This window comes from Macrobrachium rosenbergii, chromosome 43 (assembly GCF_040412425.1).
Source record: "Macrobrachium rosenbergii isolate ZJJX-2024 chromosome 43, ASM4041242v1, whole genome shotgun sequence".
Lineage (NCBI taxonomy): Eukaryota > Metazoa > Arthropoda > Malacostraca > Decapoda > Palaemonidae > Macrobrachium > Macrobrachium rosenbergii.
The window spans coordinates 1,686,794-1,709,081 of NC_089783.1; the positions used below are offsets into that span (position 1 = coordinate 1,686,794).

At 35.7% G+C, this 22,288-nt stretch overlaps 1 protein-coding gene across 1 annotated transcript in view; it reads right to left on the reverse strand.

Annotated features, from left to right (window-relative positions):
- LOC136828547 (uncharacterized) overlaps positions 1 to 22,288 on the reverse strand; it is a 613,904-nt gene that overhangs the window by 49,606 nt on the left and 542,010 nt on the right. Inside the window, 3 exon segments of the mRNA XM_067086570.1 lie at positions 10,182 to 10,212; positions 20,013 to 20,104; positions 20,190 to 20,321. Coding sequence (XP_066942671.1) covers positions 10,182 to 10,212; positions 20,013 to 20,104; positions 20,190 to 20,321 — 255 coding nt within the window.

The window sequence follows — 22,288 nt, forward strand, 5'->3', positions numbered from 1 at the left end:
CATGCTTATCACCATTGAACAAAGATTGTTAATGATGTCTTTACTGAGCATGACTATACGAGTACTCATCCAGTGTGCTAGGATCAAACCATCACCATACATTGTCAAACAAATAAAACACCAAGACTTCATGAAGATGGATAGAGCATATAACGACCATCAGACCTGAGAAAAGACATGAGACCCAGTAGTTCATGATCTGCGTGGGTTGAAGTATCAAAGCGATGGAAAAGTACAGTACAAGTTGTCATTCAATTCTCAATCCACCTGGGAAGACTTGCCACATAGAGTTCAAAACACTGAAATTAAGTGGATCCCACTGTTTCCCTCAAGGCTCCCTATTAAAAGAGGAAATTTAATGACTTACAGTCCATGAAAACAGTAATGCCAGCAGACTGCTACAACTTCTTTGATTCCTTGCCTCATGAGTACAGTAATGAAATTAAACTACTGCACTGTAGGAACCTACACTATTTGGAGTATTTATCTCAGTTTTTTTTTTCTATAGAAGATCTTTATTTCCAGAAAGTATAAATAAAGTTTTCAGGATGTACAAGTATTTTTATATATTATTACTATTTTTTTTTTTGAGCAATTGTATGTTTTATAATTTTGCCTAAGTCGTTTAGACACTACCATTGTAATTGCCTAAGTCATTTTTCTTTGTTTTTATTTCTATATCTAACGTTTTCTACAGGAATATGGTCTATGAATGTTTCTATCCTTCTATCGAGAAGTTGTGTAAGAAACAAATGACAATAATATAAAAGTAAGAAAGTGAATGAGTTTTTTTTTAGTTCCCAAAAAGTAGAAAAAATGACTTAGGCAGTTAGTTTATGAGGGTGACGATGTGATACAGACAATTTGGTATAGACCTAGGCCAGTGCCCTGTTTTTTTAGTTTTCTGTAAAAGAAAACGACTAAGATGGCTTTGTCTGTCCGTTCTCAATTTTCCTGTCCCCCGTCAGATCTTAAAAACTACTGAGGTCAGAGGGCTGCAAATTGATATGTCGATCATCCTCCCTCCAATCATCAAAAATACCAAACTGCAGCCCTCTAGCCTCAGTAGTTTTTATTCTATTTAAGGTTAAAGTTAGCCACGATAGTGAGTCTAGCAATGCTATAGGACAGGCCATCACCAGACCGTGGCTGAAAGGTTCGTGGGCCGTGGCTCATACAACATTATACGCTGTGAAGAAAATGCGCCAAAGAAACTTCGGTGCATTTTTTACTTGCTGATAGGTGTTACTATAATGAAAGTAAACTTTACTGTCCATTTCATAAAAATAAATGAAAAAACACCCAGGTTCTTATCTAAACACATTCATTAATATTGTAAGAGAATATACGCCCTTTTTTAATAAGAAATATTTAGACTATACCCCATTACACTTTTCTGCTTCTTTCCTATCATTAAAATTGCCGCAACAGTAGCCTGTCACCTCTTCATCAGATTAAGAAAAAGTGGCAAGACATTTTCCAATACAACTAACTTCAACTCATACTACATATACTTTATATTGGTTATAGGAACGTTTTTAATATAACATAATAAATTACAACTTATTATCTTTAAATGACATCAAATTCATTAATGTAGCATTAAGTATAAGGTTACACAGAACGATAGAAAAATTACAATATCAACCCAGTCAACTCGTACCTTTGGTGATCAAACATAATCAGGTATTATAAACAAAAACATTACCTTCGTGGAGGAATGTAAGGCAAACGGTTATTTATTGTTTTGAATAAATACACGTTGATAAAAGATAGAAATTAATATATACCACCCTAATATGTAACCATAAACTATCATTTTATTTTCCAAAATGACGGAAATGCTTTTCCTTATTGTATAATTTATTATTACACCAGCAAAAAGTGAGAATTGACCGGTAGTCCAGTCTTGCTGATCAAGGGGTGATGTAACTGCCAGGTGTCACTGATGCGTAATACCTTGTTAGGTATTACATATCAGTAGGGTTTGCAGAAGCAGGGTGGATGAGAGAGAGAGAGAGAGAGAGAGAGAGAGAGACTCACAGCAGGTAACTGTTGCCATATTGTCTTAATTATTGGTAAATAGCCCGATTATTAATATTATTGCAAACCTGGTTTAAACCGTCTTTATAACTAAATACGTCATCGTAAGGCCACGAATCGGTCGCTATAACGTTTCGAAGGTGTAAACGAGGAGGAAACGAATGAGTTAATGAGGAAACTCGCAACTGAAAAAATGAAAAAAAAAAAACATCATCTTGTATGTCGCGTTGGGCAAGAAGTAGTTTAGCAGCTTGTTGTTCTAACGCGTAGGGGACGAAATCCAATTTAGTTCATCGCAGTTTCCAACTTTACTGATTTCTAGCAAATAAGCCCCTACCAGCTAATATCCACATAAAAGACGGCTGGATAATTGAGACAGATGTCTGTGTTTGATTTCTATAACGGGGGTACTGGCTTCAATTTGAGTTATAACCAAGTTGGGTCAAATGTTTTGTGCATGAAATTTTTGTATAGATCAGTCAGGCGGTTTAGTTTCTGTCAAACATACAAACATTAACTTTTGTTATATATATATATATATATATATATATATATATATATATATATATATATATATATATATATATGTATATATATATAAATATAAAGACAAAATCCAGAAAGGAAAGAGAAACACTGGAGTGCTACGAGGCCTTTCGACTATCATCCTTTACTTAGCAGACTGAAGAAATATAAAAAAAAGTTTACAAAGAAAGCTCATATAAATGACAGATGGGGATTACAAGGAAAATATAGCCTATGTACCTGGAATCCAACACAAATGAAGAATTAGCAGAACTGCCAAAACAGGGTTAAGTTTTCAAGAGGTTGTACAAAGGATTAAGATCAACCATTCAGAAGCAGGGACAGGACAATTAAAAGATTACACAAGGAAGTGACTGACCACCAAAACATGCTATAAAAATACAACTCAGTGACTCGCTTTATTTGTAAAGATAAAAATTTTTGCAAGATGAACATTTTACAAATAAAAAATTATATTAAACATACGAACACATAGAACATATATATAAGTTAACTAATTTGTAAATAAGTCAGTGATTTTATCTTTCAGGTCATTCTTGAATTTTTTTTCTAATACAGGTGTCCAAATAATAAGCCAGGGCTACGGTTAAAATTACAACTGGAAGTAAGCTGTATGATATCGGATTCCAAAAGATTTTTTGAAGAGAAATCTTTCGATCTGTCAATCACTGAACTTTCAGTCCAATTTATCCTGTGAGAGTTTTCACTTAAATGAAGGAATATAACATTGGATGTTTGTCCAGTTTTGACTGAATACTTATGTTGCTTAATACATACATCTAAATCTTTGCTAGATTGGCCAATATAAAAAGAGGGTCAGTCCAAACATGGAATTTTATACATTAAATTGTTGTTTTCTTCAGGGCTATTTTTTATTAACATTCCTTTTAGTGTGTTATTATGGGAAAAAATGAGGTTAACATTAAAAGATTTTATCAATGATTTTATGTTTTCAAAACCACTAAAATAAGGCAAACTAAGAATGTTCTTACGGGTTTCATTCTCTATATTACTTTCACTACAAACTTTTTGTGGGTTTTATAACAACTATCTAGTATATGTGAAGGATACCATAAATCTGTCCCTATTATTCTTATGTATTTGATTTCTTGATCGCAATACTGGGGATTGACAATGCGCAAATCTCGTAAAAATTTAGAAGAAAAAATTGATATTTTGATACTAAGGTGATATCCTGAATAAAAATGAACAAGAGTTAAATTGTTGGTTGGTTTTCTATAAATACAGAATTTGCACTGAAATGGTTATCTATGTATTAAACATCTAAAAAAAGGGAGGCAATTGTCTTTTCTAATTCTAAAATAAACTTAATGGATGGTACCTGGTTATTCAAATTAGACAGTAAATCATTTACATCAACACCAGCAGGCAAAAAAGCTAAAATATCATCAACATATCTATACCACTTTAAAGGAGCATAAATGATATTAGGTAAATATCGTTTTTCAGAAAATTGCATATACAAGTTTGAGAGGAGTGGGGATAAAGGGTTGCCCATTAGCATATTTGTTGGTAAAATTCACCATTGAATATAAACGTACAATCACAAATGCACAACCTACTGAGTGACATAATATGACTTACAGGTAGAGATAATTCATGATGGATTAGTTCATTACTAAGGTACTCTAAAACAGAATCTATAGGTACTTTAGTAAAAAGAGAACAAACATCAAAACTAACGAATCTATCAGTGCTGACCGCCCATTTATCCAGGCATTACTGTGCTGGCTGTCCTTTTTGCCCATGTATTACTGTGCTGACTGTCCTTTTTATCCAGACATTACTGTGCTGACTATCCCTCTTGTCTAGGTATTGCTGTGCTGACTGTCCCTTTTATCCAGGTATTACTGTGCTCACTGTCCATTCTACCGATACATTACTGTGGTTACTGTCCCATTTATCAGGCACTACTGTTCCGTCTATCTCTTTTATCCAGATATTAATGTGCTGACTGTCCCTTTTATCCAGGTATTACTGTGGTGGCTGTCCAATTTATCCAAATATTACTGTGGTGACTGGCCCATTTATCTTGGTATTACTGTGGTGGCTGTCCAATTTATCCAGTTATTACAGTGCTGCCTGTCCCATTCATCCAGGGATTATTGTGCTGACTGTCCTTTTTATCCAAGTATTACTATGGTGACTGTCCATTTTATCCAGGTGTTACTGTAGTGGCTATCTATTTTATCCAGACGTTACTGTGGTGACTGTCCCTCAGGTATTACTTTGCTGGCTGTCCTTATATTCAGGTATTACTGTGCTGACTGTCCCTTTTATCCAGGTGTTACTGTGCTGACTGATCATTTTACCCAGATATTAATATGGTGACTGTCCCATTTATCCCTCGATAACGCAAACACAATCCCTCACTTAACTGAACACCGCCACTAAATAAGCACACCCCCACCAAACCTAAACACACACCCACTAAACCTAAACACACCCCCTGCTAAACTTAAACACATCCTCACTAAACCTAAACATACACCCCACTAAACCTAAACACATATTGGCTCAACTAAATGATCAAGTCCTTTCTATTAAATTTACACTTGAGTTAGAGAAAGATGATTGTTTATCTTTTTTTTCGGACATTTATATTAAAAGGGGAACCTTTTACTTGCAAATTTAGTATTTACAGGAAAAAGGCAAATATTTTGACATATGTTCACTATTATTCAGGACACCATGTAAATATCAAAATGTCCGTTTTTTTCATCAATGTTTCTTTGAGCCTTGCGAATAGTCAGTCCTGTGTTTTTAGATCAAGAATTTAAAAACACCAGAAAAATAGGAAGAGATCTATATCTAACCCATATTATGGATATATGTTACAATACAGCTATTAAGACCTTTTATGGAAAATCGGAAAGAAAAAAAATGTCCTCAAACAACCTTTTTTTGCCACATTTTATTGGATTTGAAGCTGTAAACCCTTTTTTGAAATTGTTTAATACAAATGTATCCTTCACATATAATAATATATAAAACATGCTTATACAAAATAGCCCCCGAAAATATAGCAATATGGTATACAGAATTCCATGCATACTGTGGATTGTGATTTATTTTACTTAAAGAATTGAACACCAGATTAAAACAACACAAATGCTCAGTAAGAACAGGTCAGACAAATAATGCTCTATTTTTACATTTAAGTGAAAAGTCCCACAGAATACACTGGACGCAAAGCCAAATATTGTCACCTTGTAATGAAACTATTTCCAGGAATTTGTCAGAATCTGTTCTGATTCAGCTGACTTGGCAGAATAATTTTAATGTAAGTTACGGATTATTTTCTTTCGACCCTGTAATAAAACATACGTTCCAGAAGGAATTGAAAGATAGAATATTTAGGATTACCAATAAGTAGATTTCAATGTTAATCCATTGGCTGTTCTGTGACCTCTAAACCTTACTGTATTCCCTTAGGACTTATACCCACCATATATATATAGGCCCTTGTCTCTGTATATCTTTAGTTGCTGTTACCATGTACTGGTAATAAGACAAAAGTACTTTTCCTTCGTGGCTGTCTTTGTTAATATAATCATCATGATTTTTCATTTTTCGTGATTTAAAATCAAATATACATGTATCAAGAATGTATTGTTTTCGAAATAGAGTATTGAGACTTTAGCGACGAAAGAGATAAATATTTCCGAAGTGAAAGTATTACATTTCTTTAAGGCTCGCAGTAAAGGAACCAAAAGCTGACCCTCATTCTCAAAAATCTTGTCCCTTGTCAAACAAAGCTCGACTGAAAACTCCGAGAGCAAAACGAAACTAACGAGGTGGGAAGAACAAATCACAGCCGGTCCAGTTTTGGAAAGCAATTAAGCTTTGAAGGAAAACAGATTGTTAAGTACAGGGCATGAGAAATCTCCACCCACAATTTTCAAAGGAGGATCCCAGAAAATACGCTACTCCCACCATCATAGGCCTGCATGACGTAGACAATTAGATGACTTCAGGGCCAAGAATTGGAGGATGTCTTACGAAGAGCTGTTAGCCAATAAAAAGCAAGAAGTATGGAAGACACACCCCCCAAAGGTCGAAATTGGAGCAGAAGAGGCGGTGCCATAGAAATTTAGGACGTGCCCAAAAAAAGTGACGTCACGGTTGACACCATGAAGTCAGGGACTTAAGCAGAAACACTCGGAAGAAACGAGCAGAAAGCAGAAGTTAGTAGAACCAGCAGAGCCAAGCTGCAAGCAGTGGAGAAAGGGAACATCCCAAAAGGCAGACAGTGAAGTGCGTGTGCGAAAGGTTCCTGTAGAAAGAGTTATCCCGATCGTTAAGTCTCGGCTCATAACATTTTAGTTTCAAGCCCCATTAAATACGTGGAAAACCTGTAATACGAAGAGTACAAATAAAGAAAGAACGGGAATTCGTTTCGTCATTTCCCACTTAAGCTTTAAATCCAGCAATACAAATAATATATTAATTAATCAGTGTTCCCACAAAACATATAAACCAAACGCCAAATCCCGGTTCCACTTTACCTTAGATTGTCGGGCGTAAGAAAAGGTATAGAAGGAGAGTCCGAGAAAAGCTGGTGTACGGCGGATGGGATGACAAATAGTTGGTGAGACAGCTAAGTGGGATAAAAGGATAAAAACAGTGAAATCACCGAGTCATAACACAAAAGACAATACATGCACCGCTCTGCAAAGAAAGAAGAGAATACATCACGCACACACGGCGCATCGAGAAGAAAAAAAAAAAGCATACGTAGATCCCAGGCAGAGAGAGAGAGAGAGAGAGAGAGAGAGAGAGAGAGAGAGATTGCTTTTTTTTCCTCTCACCGATACCGAGATTCCCCAGTGGGCAAGCGGGAGCAAGATCCCTATCTAAGGTGCAGTGTCGAAAGAACAGTTTGGTGAAGGAAGTGCGACGAAGAAAGAAGAGAGAAGAGAACATTGAAGAACAACAAGACTTAACGGACAAACATCCCCAACCCTTGGACGGCAATCTACGCCAAAGCAGACGAACAACCTTCCTCAATCAGGACGAAAGTCTACGACGAACGAAATCAAGCTGCCGAGAGAATTCGCGAAGAAAGGGGAGAGGAAAAACGCCATATTCACAGTAAGAATGATGTCCTTACAGTCACACACACATACGTAGAATTTTTGTATTAAGTTAGAAACACAAAATTATGTTGACTAAGAACACTTGCATTGTGTGCATTTGAAACACGAAAATTACAGAATAGACTTGGCAACGAGAGTTTTCCTCTTCCTTTAACTGAGCACGTATTGGTCATTTTTTCTTTTTACAAAATTTCATACAACTCTGGCATTTACTAACCTATAATTTTGTATTTATCTGTGGCATTCTATGATTATTTTAAGCATTTAATTTCTTCTTATTTAACATTCATTAGCTGAAAGTTATATTTTTTCTAGATCGAGTAATCTAATAACTTTTTTGGGGGGTCAAAGGTGTTCAGAATCATAAGTGTTTTTTTTCTTAATGTTATTTTTTTTCTTTGTCGTTTCTTTTCAAGTTATCGGTTATTTGTACTACCAGCACCGTCAAGGGTAATTAGAAGTTAAGGGATTTTTTTATTGTTTAACACCGCCAATCGGTAATTTAGAATTTTTGGGGAAATTTTAAATGCTTGGTTAACTTTAAGTAAGATAGAAGCGTTTATGGTCTTTCTGTGAAATTTTTTGTGATTTTTAGAACTGGTTTTCTTTATTTTTTTATCATTACTGTCATAACTTAAACACTGTACCGTTACACCTAGTGTTTAAGAAAGTGTTTGTCATTAATGAGTAAATGACCAGAGGGAGACTGCCACAAAATAAAAGGGTAAGAATTGCTGATCACACAAGAAGTCAAGCCAATAATTTAACCATGACTGAGGGAACACAGTCAACCAGCTCAGACCCAGCAACTGTAGGTACACATAAAAGACATGCATTAACCATATAGCCAAATTTTGCTGAAAGAAAGAAAGCCAGTGTGCCTGTAACTTAGAACACTGGATAGAACAAGTAGGGATACACCCAAGAAACATAACAGGGACAGATAGCGAAAACTCCTTGAAGCAAAAAGCTATCTTGATCTGGAAGCAAGGGGAGACTTAGAACGATATGTCCATTCCAAGACATACTAAAGGTTTAAATAATGGGAAGAACTGAAACAGTTCTTTAGGAAGTATATTCCACAGTAGGCGAAACAGATCCTGTTATCATCCTTGCAAAGACAATTCACTGTTATAAGGCAGACAAAAGAAGCTACCAAGAAATGAGTTCCCAGTTATATAACAACATGAATGAATGGGTTCACTTAGTTTCATCCACTAAATGGACAGAGCCAGACGGAGACGAGGATGAAATGTCAGTCATTCATATCAAAACCACGATTAGATTAGCATTAATGATCGGAAGTTTGCCAGCTGAAGCTATTGGAAAGATGACCCAAAAATGGGAGACATCAGATAACATAACCGAGATCGAAGAGGAAGTAGCAAGAATCTTAGGTAGAAATCGCAAAGGGAACCCCCATATACAGACTTTTAGTCACCATAGAACAGGAAGAAAGGGGACAAAATAGATCTAGGAAACCAGCTAGAAATCAAAATAGGACATTAGGCAATACCTCTCAAGGAGGATTTTCGACAGTCACATGTTATAACTTTCAGAAGAAGGGACATTATGGCAGTGACTGTTGAGGGATAGCTTATTGCCCTTTCCATAAGAAAGCAGGGCATAACACTGGAGATTGCAGAAATAGACCTGCTTCAGCGCCCAGATATACAGTAGATCTCAGTCAAGAGGCAGAGGTAGAGACAGTAGTCAGTCTCCACAAGCTAGAGAGAATAGGGATTCAAACCCAAATAGGTATCAAGATACTAACCAAACAGCCAACATAGGGTATCAACCAGATCAATCAATGTCAGATGACATAAGGGAAAATTCTCACTTCAGTGGTATGACGGATCTTCCTTGATAAAAGATGGAAGGACCAGATTGCCAAACCTAATCTAAACTACACAGGCTAACAAAGTTAATATAGGGAATGAATAAAATTATAGACCAGTATTTCCCGCACATGTCGGTTTAGAGAAACCTATTGCCACATTCTTTGATACAGGAAGTCCTAAGAATGTAATGTTACAAAAGGTGTATCAGACGTATTTTTCTCACTTACGTTTGAACCCAGCAGCAGACTGTAGAATCACAGACGTTCAGGGTAATAGTATCAAAATAGTAGGACAAATAAATTTTCCCTTTAAGCGAGGAAGAATTTCACTTAAGGAGAAGGCTCTAATAGTAAGAGATATACAGTTAGGGTTTGCACATTTGCTAATTGGCTATCCAACTATGGCTAGAGAAGGGCTCAGCATTGATGCACTTGGAGAGGAATTAGTGATTAAAGAGGGTCATGAGATTTCTAGAGTACCTCTATGTAAATTAATAGGAAGAACCCCGACTCGAGAGCACTCTTCATTGAAAAGTATTCTAAAGAAGGACACGACAGAGGGGAAATATTCAGAATACAGCACGAGCTCTCAGCAGATAAATACCCACTTAGAGTCCAACCAAGAAACTTACCTGAAATTAGAAAGGGAGTTAACACTTAAACCTGGGGAGAGCACGTGGATAGAATATACAGTAAATCCAATTTTTGAAGTGAGGGAAATTCTCACACTTACTGAATCACAAGTAAATGGGGTACATTACTTTTCTAGTCTACATGAAGTTATAACAGAGGAGGAAAGTTTAGGCTAACATAGGGCACAGAATTAGGTTTAGCAGAAGTATACACCATTCCCATTCAAGTTGCAGAGAGGGGAACGGTATCAGCAATCAGTAAAGAAAATGAAAATTCAGCTCAGGATATAAAACTGAAAACAGCTAAGATAAGATCTCAATTGAAGGATATTAAGGAAGGATGTGCTAGAGAGAAACTCATAGATTTACTGAATACAAAGATATAGTCGCAATGGACGGTGATACATTGGGTAATACAGGTGAAATAAAGCGTACAATAGACATTCCACCAAACACAAAGCCAGTCTAAATATCAGCCTACAGAGTAGCCTATTCCCAGAAGGAGATCACTGAAAAGAGAAGTACAAAAACTGGATAGGCAAGGATTAATAGAACCATCAAAATACCCATGGTCTTTCCCACTTTTGTTAGTTCCAAAAAAAGGATAAAACCTACAGAGTAGACTTCAGAAAGTTAAACAAGATAACTGAAAACGATTCTTATCCAATGCCGTCTATGAGAGATCTTATCACAAATATTGGATCCAAGAAATACTTAACCAAAAAAGATTTGTTGCAAGGATTTTTACAAATTCCTTTAGAGCGAGGAAAGTAAACCACGGTAGATATCAATATGTGAGAATGCCTTTTGGTCTGACGTCAAACCCAGTGATTTACTAGGCAAGGATGTACATTGCTATATAGACGATTTAGTAATAGCAACAGATACAATTGAAGAACACATAAAACTGGTGAGATGAGTACTAAAGAGACTGAGAAGGCAAATCTAAAATTGAAGTTAAAAAAGTGCACTTCCCTTTGAAGGAAAATAGACTACCTTGGGCACACATTAAGCGAAAAGGTTGTGGAAGTAAACGACTTAAAGGTTAAGTAATCAAAAGGGTATCCTACACCTAAATGTAAGAAAGACTTAAAATCATTCTTGGGATTAGCAGGTTTTTACCACAAGTATACAAAGAATTTGCAACAATATCTGCTCCGCTGACGGAGTTATTAAAAGAACACGCGTCATCCATGTAGAAAACAAAGCAACAAGAAGCATTTGATGAACTGAAAGAAAGATTAACGCCTCCCCAGCACTTAGCTTCCCAGACTTCAGTAAAGAATTCTTTTGGGCTGCAGAGGCAAGTCGGACTGGCATGGGAGCATACTCAATGCAAAGACATGATAACAAATATAATGCTACGGCATATCACAGTAGAAAGCTAAAGCCCACAGAGGTAAACTACTCAGTAACAGATCTAGAGTCTTTTGCCATAACAGACGCTTTAAAGCAATTCAGGTATATCATATGTGGTTATAAGATAACTGTCTTCACTGATCATTCAGCTGCAGTAGAAATGCTTAAGAATCCGAATTTTCCCAGACGTAGAGCTCGTTGGTTTATGACAGCTCAAGACTATAACATAGAGTTGAAATATGTTCCAGGGAAGGCCAATAAAGCGGCAGACGCTTTATCAAGGCATAGTGCACAAGATGATCGTATAAACATGATAAGTCAAGAAGCAGAGCAAGGTGAACCTATAGGGAATGATATAAATAAATGTGTCTACCATGCATTATACAGAGGAGCTATCAGGGCCAAATTTCATAAGAGAATAAAAAGTGATGAGGATTTAAAAGAGATTTTGAAATTTTTGAGATGAAAGGAAATTTAGCCAACAGGAACAAGCAGAATTAAGTAATAGAATTGGATGCCCCATAGATGCGGTAAACATCATAGATGACGTATTAATTTGGATGTGTCATGAATCTGACCCATTTGATCAATTTCTAGGAGTGCTCCATAAAAGAATAGTACCCAAGAGCCTAAGAAATAAAGTCACTGAGTTAATGCATGACGATGACACGAGAGCTTACCCAGGTAGGGATGGGACAGACTAGTTAAGAGATCTTTCCATTGGAAAAGAATTTACAAAGAGTTAGTAATTATGTGAAGAGCTGCAATACTTGCAACAGTTACAAAGGAAGAACAGAGAAGGAAGTACCTCTAGGGAAATATCCCATCCCGCAGACTCCATTTTAAAGAGTAGCCATAGATCTTATCACTAACCTTCACACTACGAGTAAGGGGAAGAGAAATATATTAGTGTGTACTGATGCGTTCACTAGATATACAGAGTTAATACCACTAACTAGTAAAGTAGCTAAAGAGTGTGCATTCACTCTCTTTGATAACATATTTTGTAGGTATTCTGCCTCACAGCTCATTATATCTGATGATGGCACTGAGTGCAATAACTCATTAATTTAAGAAATTTGTGATGCATTCAAGGTAGAAAAGGTAACGATACAACCGTGTCATCCTGGTAGTAATGGCTTAGCAGAAAGAAATAACAGAAAGGTTCTCGATGCATTACAGCATACAGTAGGACAATATCCTGATTGGGACATCAATTTACCTTTAGTCCAATTATTATTAAATGCTAAGTATCATACAAGTACTCAAGCAACACCAATAAAATCTTTAATGGGATATGAACCAAGATTACTGAATCAGCCAATACAGCCTAATTATTCTGAAGACATTATGCAAATAAGAGTTGGGAATTTCAAGGTAATCCACAAGCAATTACATAAGAATTTAGAGGAAGCCCAAAAGAATACGATAGACAAGCATCAGAAAGTATTAAAGCCAGTAAAGTACAATACTGGAGACGATGTTTACATCAAAAAGGAAGTAGAAATAGAATTAATTATAAGTTAGCCGCTAAATTCACAGGGCCATACAAGGTCATAGAAATACAAGAGACTAAAGTGAAAGTAAGGAAAATGAATAATCTAATACCTTCCACGTATGCTGAATCATTAGAAGAAGAGGGATTTTGTATAAATAAAGACAAAGTCAAAAGAACTAAGGAAGTTGCAGAGACAGAATTGACTGAAGAATTAGAAGAAATTTCAGAAGAAAAAACTAGATATAACCTAAGAATTAGAAGAGTTACATTTCAGTAATGAGAATAAGAATAATTATTTCCTATATTCGTTATCTTTATTGATGAGTTTGTCCTCCTTGGTTGACTTAGTAATGAAACCAGTTTTTTAAATGTTTCAATTCTTACTTTAATTAGTCGGTTATGAAGCAAAAAATCCGGGGTTAGATGTAACTTCAAATTTACTTTTTCTCGAACTAAGGGGAATACGTAGGAAACAAGAAATGTACAGTAAAATTTCTGAAACGTAATGTATTCAAGTCAGAAGGTTAGCAGTCACTTTTTAGGGAATTGTAACCCGCTATCACTAATAAAAGAATAAGGTAGAAGATTAAGACAGATATTAAATGATTTCAACGAGAATCTTGTTTTCAAGCCATGACTATGAATTTCAGTGTTAATCATAGAAATAAAAAGGTATAAAGGAAAGAGAGATACAGTTTGTAAGATTTGTGAATACTTTAAGGATACCTCATCAAGGAGAAGTCTTGGCATAACAAGTCAACACTGAAAGAAGTGCATGAACTATAATAAGTACTAACACTAGAAGTAGAAATAGTAATTACTTATTTTCCAGTAGAACCAACACGTTTACAATATTCATTTCTTAGAGATACCTTAACTAGTGAAGACTTACTAATTTGTTCTGTCAGTTATGAAAATATTCATAAGTACTGCTTGTACTTTCCCTGTGAGTTGGACATTAAACATATAAAAGTTTCTTATGCAAAGGATGTTTATACTTACATTGATAAAGTCAAGCAAAATGTACACAAGTACGATACACACGTCAGTTACGCTATGTTTGAATACAGTCAAGATACAAATAAGGTCATTCATTTGTAGGAGAGAACTGAGTAAATGCAAATGTAACTTGGATAGACGACTGCTAATATTTCTTTGCTCTTTTGAACATCGTGTGTGATTGTTTTAATTACTTAAAGTCAGATTTATAGGATGAATTTGTCACTCTAAATTTACAAGTCGTTAGGAGTCCTCATAGTTCACACTATTTTGTTTAGTTAGAAAGCTGTCAGGAGCCAGCTAGATAGTGTGGCCAAGACTGTATCAGGACTATATTGCTTTCGAAATATAGTATTGAGACTTTAGTGGCATAACAGAGAGACATATTTTTGAAGTGAAAATATCATATTTCTTTAAGGCTCGCAGTAAAGGAACCAAAAGTTGACCCTTATTTTCATAAAGCTTGTTCCTTGTCAAACAAAGCTCGACTGAAAACTCCGAGAGCAATACAAAACTAACGAGGTGTGAAGAACAAATCACAGCTGGTTCAGCTTTGGAAAGCAATTGACCTTTGAAAGAAAACAAATGTTTAAATACAGGGCATGAGAAATCTCCACCCATAATTTTCAAAGGAGGGTCCCAGAAAATATGCTACTCCCACCATCATAGGCCTGTATGACTTGGACAATTAGATAACTTCAGGGCCAAGAGTTGGAGGATGTCTTACAAACATCCTGTTAGCCAATAAAAAGCAAGAAGTATGGAATACACACTTCCAAAAAGTCTAAATTGGAGCAGAAGAGGCAATGCCATAGAAATTTAGGACATACCCAAAAATGTGACGTCACGGTTGACACCAAGAAGTCAGGTTATTGTATAAACAGTTATCCCGATCGTTAAGTCTCTGCTCATAACATATCAGTTTCAAGTTCCATTAAATAGGTGGAAAACCTGTAATACGAAGAGTACAAATAAAGAAAGAACGGGAGTTAGTTTTGTAATTTCCCACCTAAGCTTTAAATCGAGTGATACAAATAATATATAAAATCAATCAGTGTTCCCACAAAAGATAGAAACCAAACACCAAACCCTGGTTCCACGTTACCTTAGATTGCCGCGTGTAAGAAAAGGTATAGAAGGAGAATCCGACAATATATATATATATATATATATATATATATATATATATATATATATATATATATATATATATATATATATATATATATATATATATATATATATATATATACATATATATATATATACATATATATACATATACATATATATACATATATATATATATATATATATATATATATATATATATATATATATATATATATATATATATATATATATATATATATATATATATATATATATATATATATATATATATATATATATATATATATATATATATATATATATATATATATATATATATATATATATATATATATATATATATATATATATATATATATATATATATATATATATATATATATATATATATATATATATATATATATATATATGTATATATATACATACACACACACATCAGACGGGAAGGCGGACAGGAATACTCTTGAATAGTCATTTGATTACATGTTTATTCCCAACGTTTCGTAATCCATGATTACATCATCAGGGGTTCTAGAATTAAAAAACAAATAAAAGCATTGACACCAAAAAAATACGAAAAAAAACATGCAAAGACAAAGTCAGAACATAAAAAACGACAATCGACTTGAATTGGAAATTTTTTACACAAAGGGCACCAAGGAACAGGCAAATACTGAGAAGTTAATTAAAACAAATAGAACATATAAAACAGAAGTAAAAAAAAAATATATTTAAAATATTTATATTTTAAAACACTAAAATTTGAAATCACATGAAGGAAACAAATAAATCAATAAATACAAGTGACTAAGGGTATTGAACCGGCCTGTCAGTACGACACAAATACAGAAAATGAGGTGTTCAAAAGAAAAACAAAACAACAATAACATTGTTATTACAACAGGTATAAAGGAACAGACGAAATCTAAGTGTTCAATTTCGGAATAAGCTGTTTTATCATCAGAGACTTGAGTATTGGTAGTTCCAGTCTGCTAGAAATTCGTCCAATTATACAAAAATCTTTGCTTTCAATGGGAGTTTTACAAAATTTTGTGCGACTTCTGATGTTGGAGTGGTCTGGGTTGGCTGTTCCTTTATACCTGTCGTAATAATAATGTTTTTATTGTTTTTTTTTTCGAACACACCATTTTCTTTATTTGTGTCATACTGACAGGTTGGCTCCATACCCTTAGTCACTTTTATTTATTGATTTATTTGTTTCCGTCATATGATTTTAAATTTAAGTGTTTTAAGATATGAATATTTTAAATATTTTTTACTTGTCTTTTATATGTTCTATTTGTTTTAATTAATTTCTCAGTGCTTGCCTGTTCCTTGGTGCCCTTTGCGTAAAAAAATTCCAATTTAAGTTGATTGTCGTTTTTTATGTTCTGACTTTACCTTTGTATATTTTTTTTCGTAATCTTTATTGTCAATACTCTTTCTTTTTTAATTCTAGAACCCCTGATGATGTAATCATGGATTACGAAACGTTGGGAATAAACATGTAATCAAATGACTATTCAAGACATTAGCACCAGCTAAATCCTTGGCACCTTTACAAAAAAACTCTGCTCATCCTCTCTTATTCCAGCACTGTTCTTGTGGATACCACCAAAACACAGGAACCAGCGAGTTAATGGACAAAATGCCACGAACGGGACAGAGACTGTAAGATGGGAGCAGAGGCTATAGAAGGTTCTGACCAGGGGTCACACGAGGAGTTCATTACCAGCCAGAATCAGAGTAGAGTCCTTGCTGGGTCGGTCTCCGACTGCCCTCCCCCTTTCTGACCCAGTCAAACTTTGTTGTGATAACATAGTCCCACCAAAGTCCCTTGCCTTATTGTAAAGTCTGGCCTACACAGCAAGACAACGCATCCTATGGGAAAGGTACAGTCTGGGTTTGGAGTTTGTTATGACACCCATTCTTCCACTATAATTTTAATTTTTCTAATATTTCCGCCCCTTGGAGTTCTCAGAAAATAAGTGAAGTGTTAGTGTTTTTCATTTCGAGTAACGTAAGCATCTCATAGCATTTGTTATTTTATTTTATATTGTTTTTCTTTGCAACAAAATGACAGTAAACTTGTCTTGCAGAATATGCTTTTTGATGCTGTGTGTCTACCTGTTCATTCGCGGTGCCAATTCCTGAATTCCCAACATGGAAGAACACCTCAAAAGTAATCTCTGAAGACTTATATGCCTACATGGCAGAGTTCCTGTATATTTACTTATCTTTACAGGCCCCACCACAATGTGATTTGTTTCAGAGTAGAATTAATTCTATAGTTAAGAAATTTCACCATAGATCATAAAGTCTTTTGATATTGGCACTATTTGTTTAGTGACTAATGTGATATCAGTGCCAAGGAGCTAGTGAGGAGCTCCCTTTGCAATATCCTTCTGATCTTTTTAATAAAATCTAATTAGTGAAGTCTTGCATTTCTTTTCAAACCATTTAATTTATTGTTAACTTACTTCTTTTTATGAGTTTAGCCAAGTGGCCAGATAAGTTTAGATTAAGTTTAGGGCTAGACAGACCAACCCTGGGCTAGGCTCATATAAGTGGTGACCTTGCCAGGATCATTGCAATTTTGCATGATGTTGCATGGCTCAACAGTGCAACTTCATCTCGAACTAATAAGCTTTTGCTGGTTAAGTCTGAGTGTTTACGATCACAAGGAACTTCATATCCCCTTAGTAACTTACTTTGTCACCCATGGAAAGATACACAGCATAAGTATTTTCTTTGAATTCCATTGCAACCTTAATACTGTGTCCTAGATGTTTGTAGCATATTTGAGTGTAACCGCATTGCCGTATCTTTAAAGTTCACTCAGAGAGAGAGAGAAAGCTTATTGCCAGACATGCATGTATTTAGCTGTATTTATCCTTAGTGCATGCTGTAATGAGACTACACGTCTTTAGTGGCTAGGAATTAGCTAGGCAGTGAAGTAATAATAAGTGATCAACGTTAAAATTCCAGGAAAGTGCAAGAATTCCCTTAGAAAACTTACAATAGCCTTAGTTAAGAAGAGGTATCTGGCAACCTCTGTTAGGTAGGCAGACAACACTCGTGCATCGTCTCTGCTCACACACCTTTGCTTAATAACCAATTTGTATTTTATGATTTTATTTGTTCTATGACATCTTTACCTGCTCAAGTTATCCAATGTTACTCAACATCTTCTGCGCCGTAATACAAATAATACTAACATAAACATTTGTGAAGAAATCTCATATGTTAACAAAGCAAGCGAATTGTATTCACATTCCTTTAAAGTCAATGTGAAGGTCGTTCGGGGAGGACAGCTGCCTCGCTTCCCCTACACTCAACAGCTGGTCCATCACTCAACCACTGAACTGTCACACGCTAACGTAAATGCTACTGTCACACATCATGTTTAAAATTCATTCTTAGTGGAAGAAATCACAAAATTTTGCATTATCATCATTTGTATATCATCATTTGATATTTGCGTATACTCACTCGGGAGACTACGTTTTATATTTGTTCATGTCACATAACTGTAACTTTGTGGAATTTATGTAGATACAGACTATACGCTTTACAATTGTAACCTGCAGTTCCAAACCCTATTATGAATAAAGCCATTTATTAGGATTCTACCAGAAACTTATAACTTAACCAAACTACATTATTTAAAAACCTTTCCAAGTTCACCTGCCATTGATGTACCATATTTTCATGGCTTCCTCTTGATGGGGGACTGTCAGGAGCAAACTTACGAGCTGATTTGTCGGACTCAAACCCAATGAACCCAGTAATCTACGTCTTGCGCATGTTTGCATCAAGAGAATACGTTCTACAGAACCAACTACACATAGTGGTCAACAGTTAATCATTCGAGCCATCTGTGCATGACAAAACTTTACCAAGGAACCACAATACCAACTTGTACAGTAGCCAGTTTTGTCTGTGTGCAAGTTTCCAATGTTCTTTTGAACAGCCTAAAATTAAATTTCTTTATATGAGAGCCATGTTCTAATGAACAATCTAATTTTCACGTTATAGCCAGCCTTGTCCGTGCATGCGCAACTCACACATAACCTGTTCTTCAGAACTAATAAAGCCCATTCTTTGGAACTAACAAAACTCTGCACTTTAGAGTGGCACCAGTGTTCTCTGAAAACTCCATCCCGTTCCTTGTGAACCAACCAACGTCCAACGGAACCTCTAACAAACCTGCTCCTTCCGAGCATAAAACCACACCCTTTCGTGCCATAACCCCGTTCCTTTGAACAAAAACCTCTGCACTCGACGACAACCCATATCGCGAGTAGCTAAAATACTTAAAGGCTAATGAAGCTGGAGTATTCATATTGACTTCCCCAACAAAAACAATGCACATTAAGTGCTGCCTTTCATGTCTGCTAAATCACGACTGGATGCAAACTATCAAAACTTACCAAGAGTGCTGCCCTCGCTGGCATTCCCCACCACTCGGTCTCTAGTATTATCGTCAGAGCCACTACCAAGCATTCGACTTAGTGCCACACACATTCGTGTGAACAAGCCTACGTCCTTCGGGACCAACCAGTGGATTTTCTTTCTCTCATCTTCTTTCCTATACCCTGCCTTGGCAATTCCTTTAGTCTCACAAACTGCGGACCCGTCTCGGCCCTTCTTTCCTACTTTCTACCCTGGTGGGTCATCTTGGTTCTCACTTCATATTACCAAGCCTGTTCTACACTCCAACCATCATACTTTGAATCAGTGCCATTTGTCCAGCACTCACCATTCTAGCCTCTCCCATGCAGCTACTGTATGTCTTAGTATTTACTGGTGTACCTCTCAAACAGTATCAAGCCTACCTATGTCGAAGACTACCAGACCTTCCAAGGGCTCAGACAGGCCAGGGGTCTCAGGGGAGAGCAACTGACTGCCTGGATAGATGAACTGGTAGCTAGAGCAAAGAATGAGAGAGAAGAGAAGGAGGAGAAGCAGCGTCAACATGAGCTAAACTTGGCTCAGGAGAAAACCACTCTCACCGAAGCAGAGAGAAAAGCAAGAGAAGAACAACGTAGCCATGAGTTGGCCCTTGAGCAAGCTTGCCATGCAAATGCCATGGTACTCGCCTAACATGCGACTGAGAACCTGCTTCCGCTGCTCCCCAGTCAACCCTGTCAAACATGAGCATCCTTAACCAGAAATGGTCAGACAATGAACCTGATGCATGGCTTGATCACATAGAGAAAGTCTTTGAGAATTTCACCCCCAATGCAATGGAGATAGTTTTAATATTAAGAAAGCATATGGGTGGAAAGGACTTAGTTGCTCTTCATGCTTTGACAGCCACGGAACAAGGAGACCTTACCATAGTCCGGAAGGCTGTTAATAAAGCATACAAAATCACATCAGACCATTGGAGACAATCCTGGATGGATTGGAATTATCATAAAGGGAGACACTACAAGCATTGGCTAGAAGCTCATAATGTAACTATGTTCGACAAGCTTTTGGAGCGAGTTCAACTGGAGGATTTATTCTCCTACGCTCCAAGCACACTCGCTAACCATTTTGTAAGTGTTTGTAATGTCTCTGTGAAAATTTTTGATTTTTTGCTTGCAAGATTCGTCATTTGTTGTGAAGACGTGATTTTAAAATGTCTTTTCTTACAGATATGTTGTGTGTTATGTAAACTTATGATTCTATGGGATACTTTTCCCCTTTTGTTTAATCTTTTGAAATTGTATTTTGACAAGTTTATCAGATCACTACATCCTGTCTGCCGAGAGAAAGAATAAAGGCTTGCTTCTCTGTTTGTTCAGGTGGCTTAGGGAAAAAGCATTTACTTTTGTTATTGTGACAAGCTGTCACCCAGTTGGCGAGTTAACTGTTATGTCTTTATCACTGTATATTTATTCCATCGTTATTAACTCTGCCTATGCCTATTCTGTTCGTAAACTGAGAAAGAGAAAGAGGAATAACCGATAAGTGGTGTTATTTTGTATCTAATGTGTGCCCAGCTGCCTCAAGCTGACAAAAGGTTTTGTGAACCCTGAACCAGGAAGTGTCAATAAGGTTAGTTTCGCTTCGAGTCCAATCGTGTATACGAGTATACTTTGTATATGTGTGTGTAGGTGTATTCATACATGTGTATTCTCTGTGAACACCCTATGTGTATTCTTGGCCTACGAAACTTAAAAACCAGTGTTCCAAAAGGCATCAGATCAGTCTGCTGGCAAGGGGCAATAAAGCCAGACCTCCCTCTCTCTCTCTCTCTCTCTCTCTCTCTCTCTCTCTCTCTCTCTCTCTCTCTCTCTCTCTCTCTCTCTCTCTCTCCCCCGTTATATATAATAGGAATAACAGAAGTGTCTGTAAAAGCTCTGTTAAACTGTTAAACTCACCTCAGGAGTGTGTTAATTTTGTAGAAGGTGACCAGGAATATTATTTTGTACAAGTGTTGAAGAGGAGATATATATTGGTGTGATGTTTATAAAAGGTAATGTGGCGAATATTGAGTTTTATTAAGTGATATTCTTGGTAAAAGAGAATTGTTGTGTTTGAATAAGTCTTAGAAAGATGTAAATCTAACTTTTCTTTTTATAGGGAAAGTTATATAAAAGATTGATGTAGTTTTGAAACACATTATTGGTGATTGTGGTATTTTCATTTTTGTGTATCGCATTCTTATATGTCTGTGCTATCATTATTATGATTTTATTGTTGCTGTGTTTTCCTGGTAATTTCTTAGCATTTTGTTAGTGCCTACCTGTTATAGAGATTTTAGAGAATGTTATGTGGATTTTAATCAGCAATATTTTGGTGGCTGTTTGTAATTGTTGAAACAGGTAAATGTTTGGCACTTAAGTGATAGCTAATAGTTTGATTCTTACATAACCAGATTGTTTTCTTGATAAATTAAAGTTTTGTGAATTAAACTTGATTAAGAGATACTTAAATCTTACACTGTTGTCAATTAATGGTAAATCTTTTGAGATTGTAAACTTTACATATAACTTTTGAACTTAGAAATAAACCTGTTTGTTTAAAGTTTTTAAAACATAGCATTTCATTTTGATTACCATACTTATCTAGGTAAAACAGAACCAGAGAGACAGCTACAGTGGTGATTGAAGTGAAACCT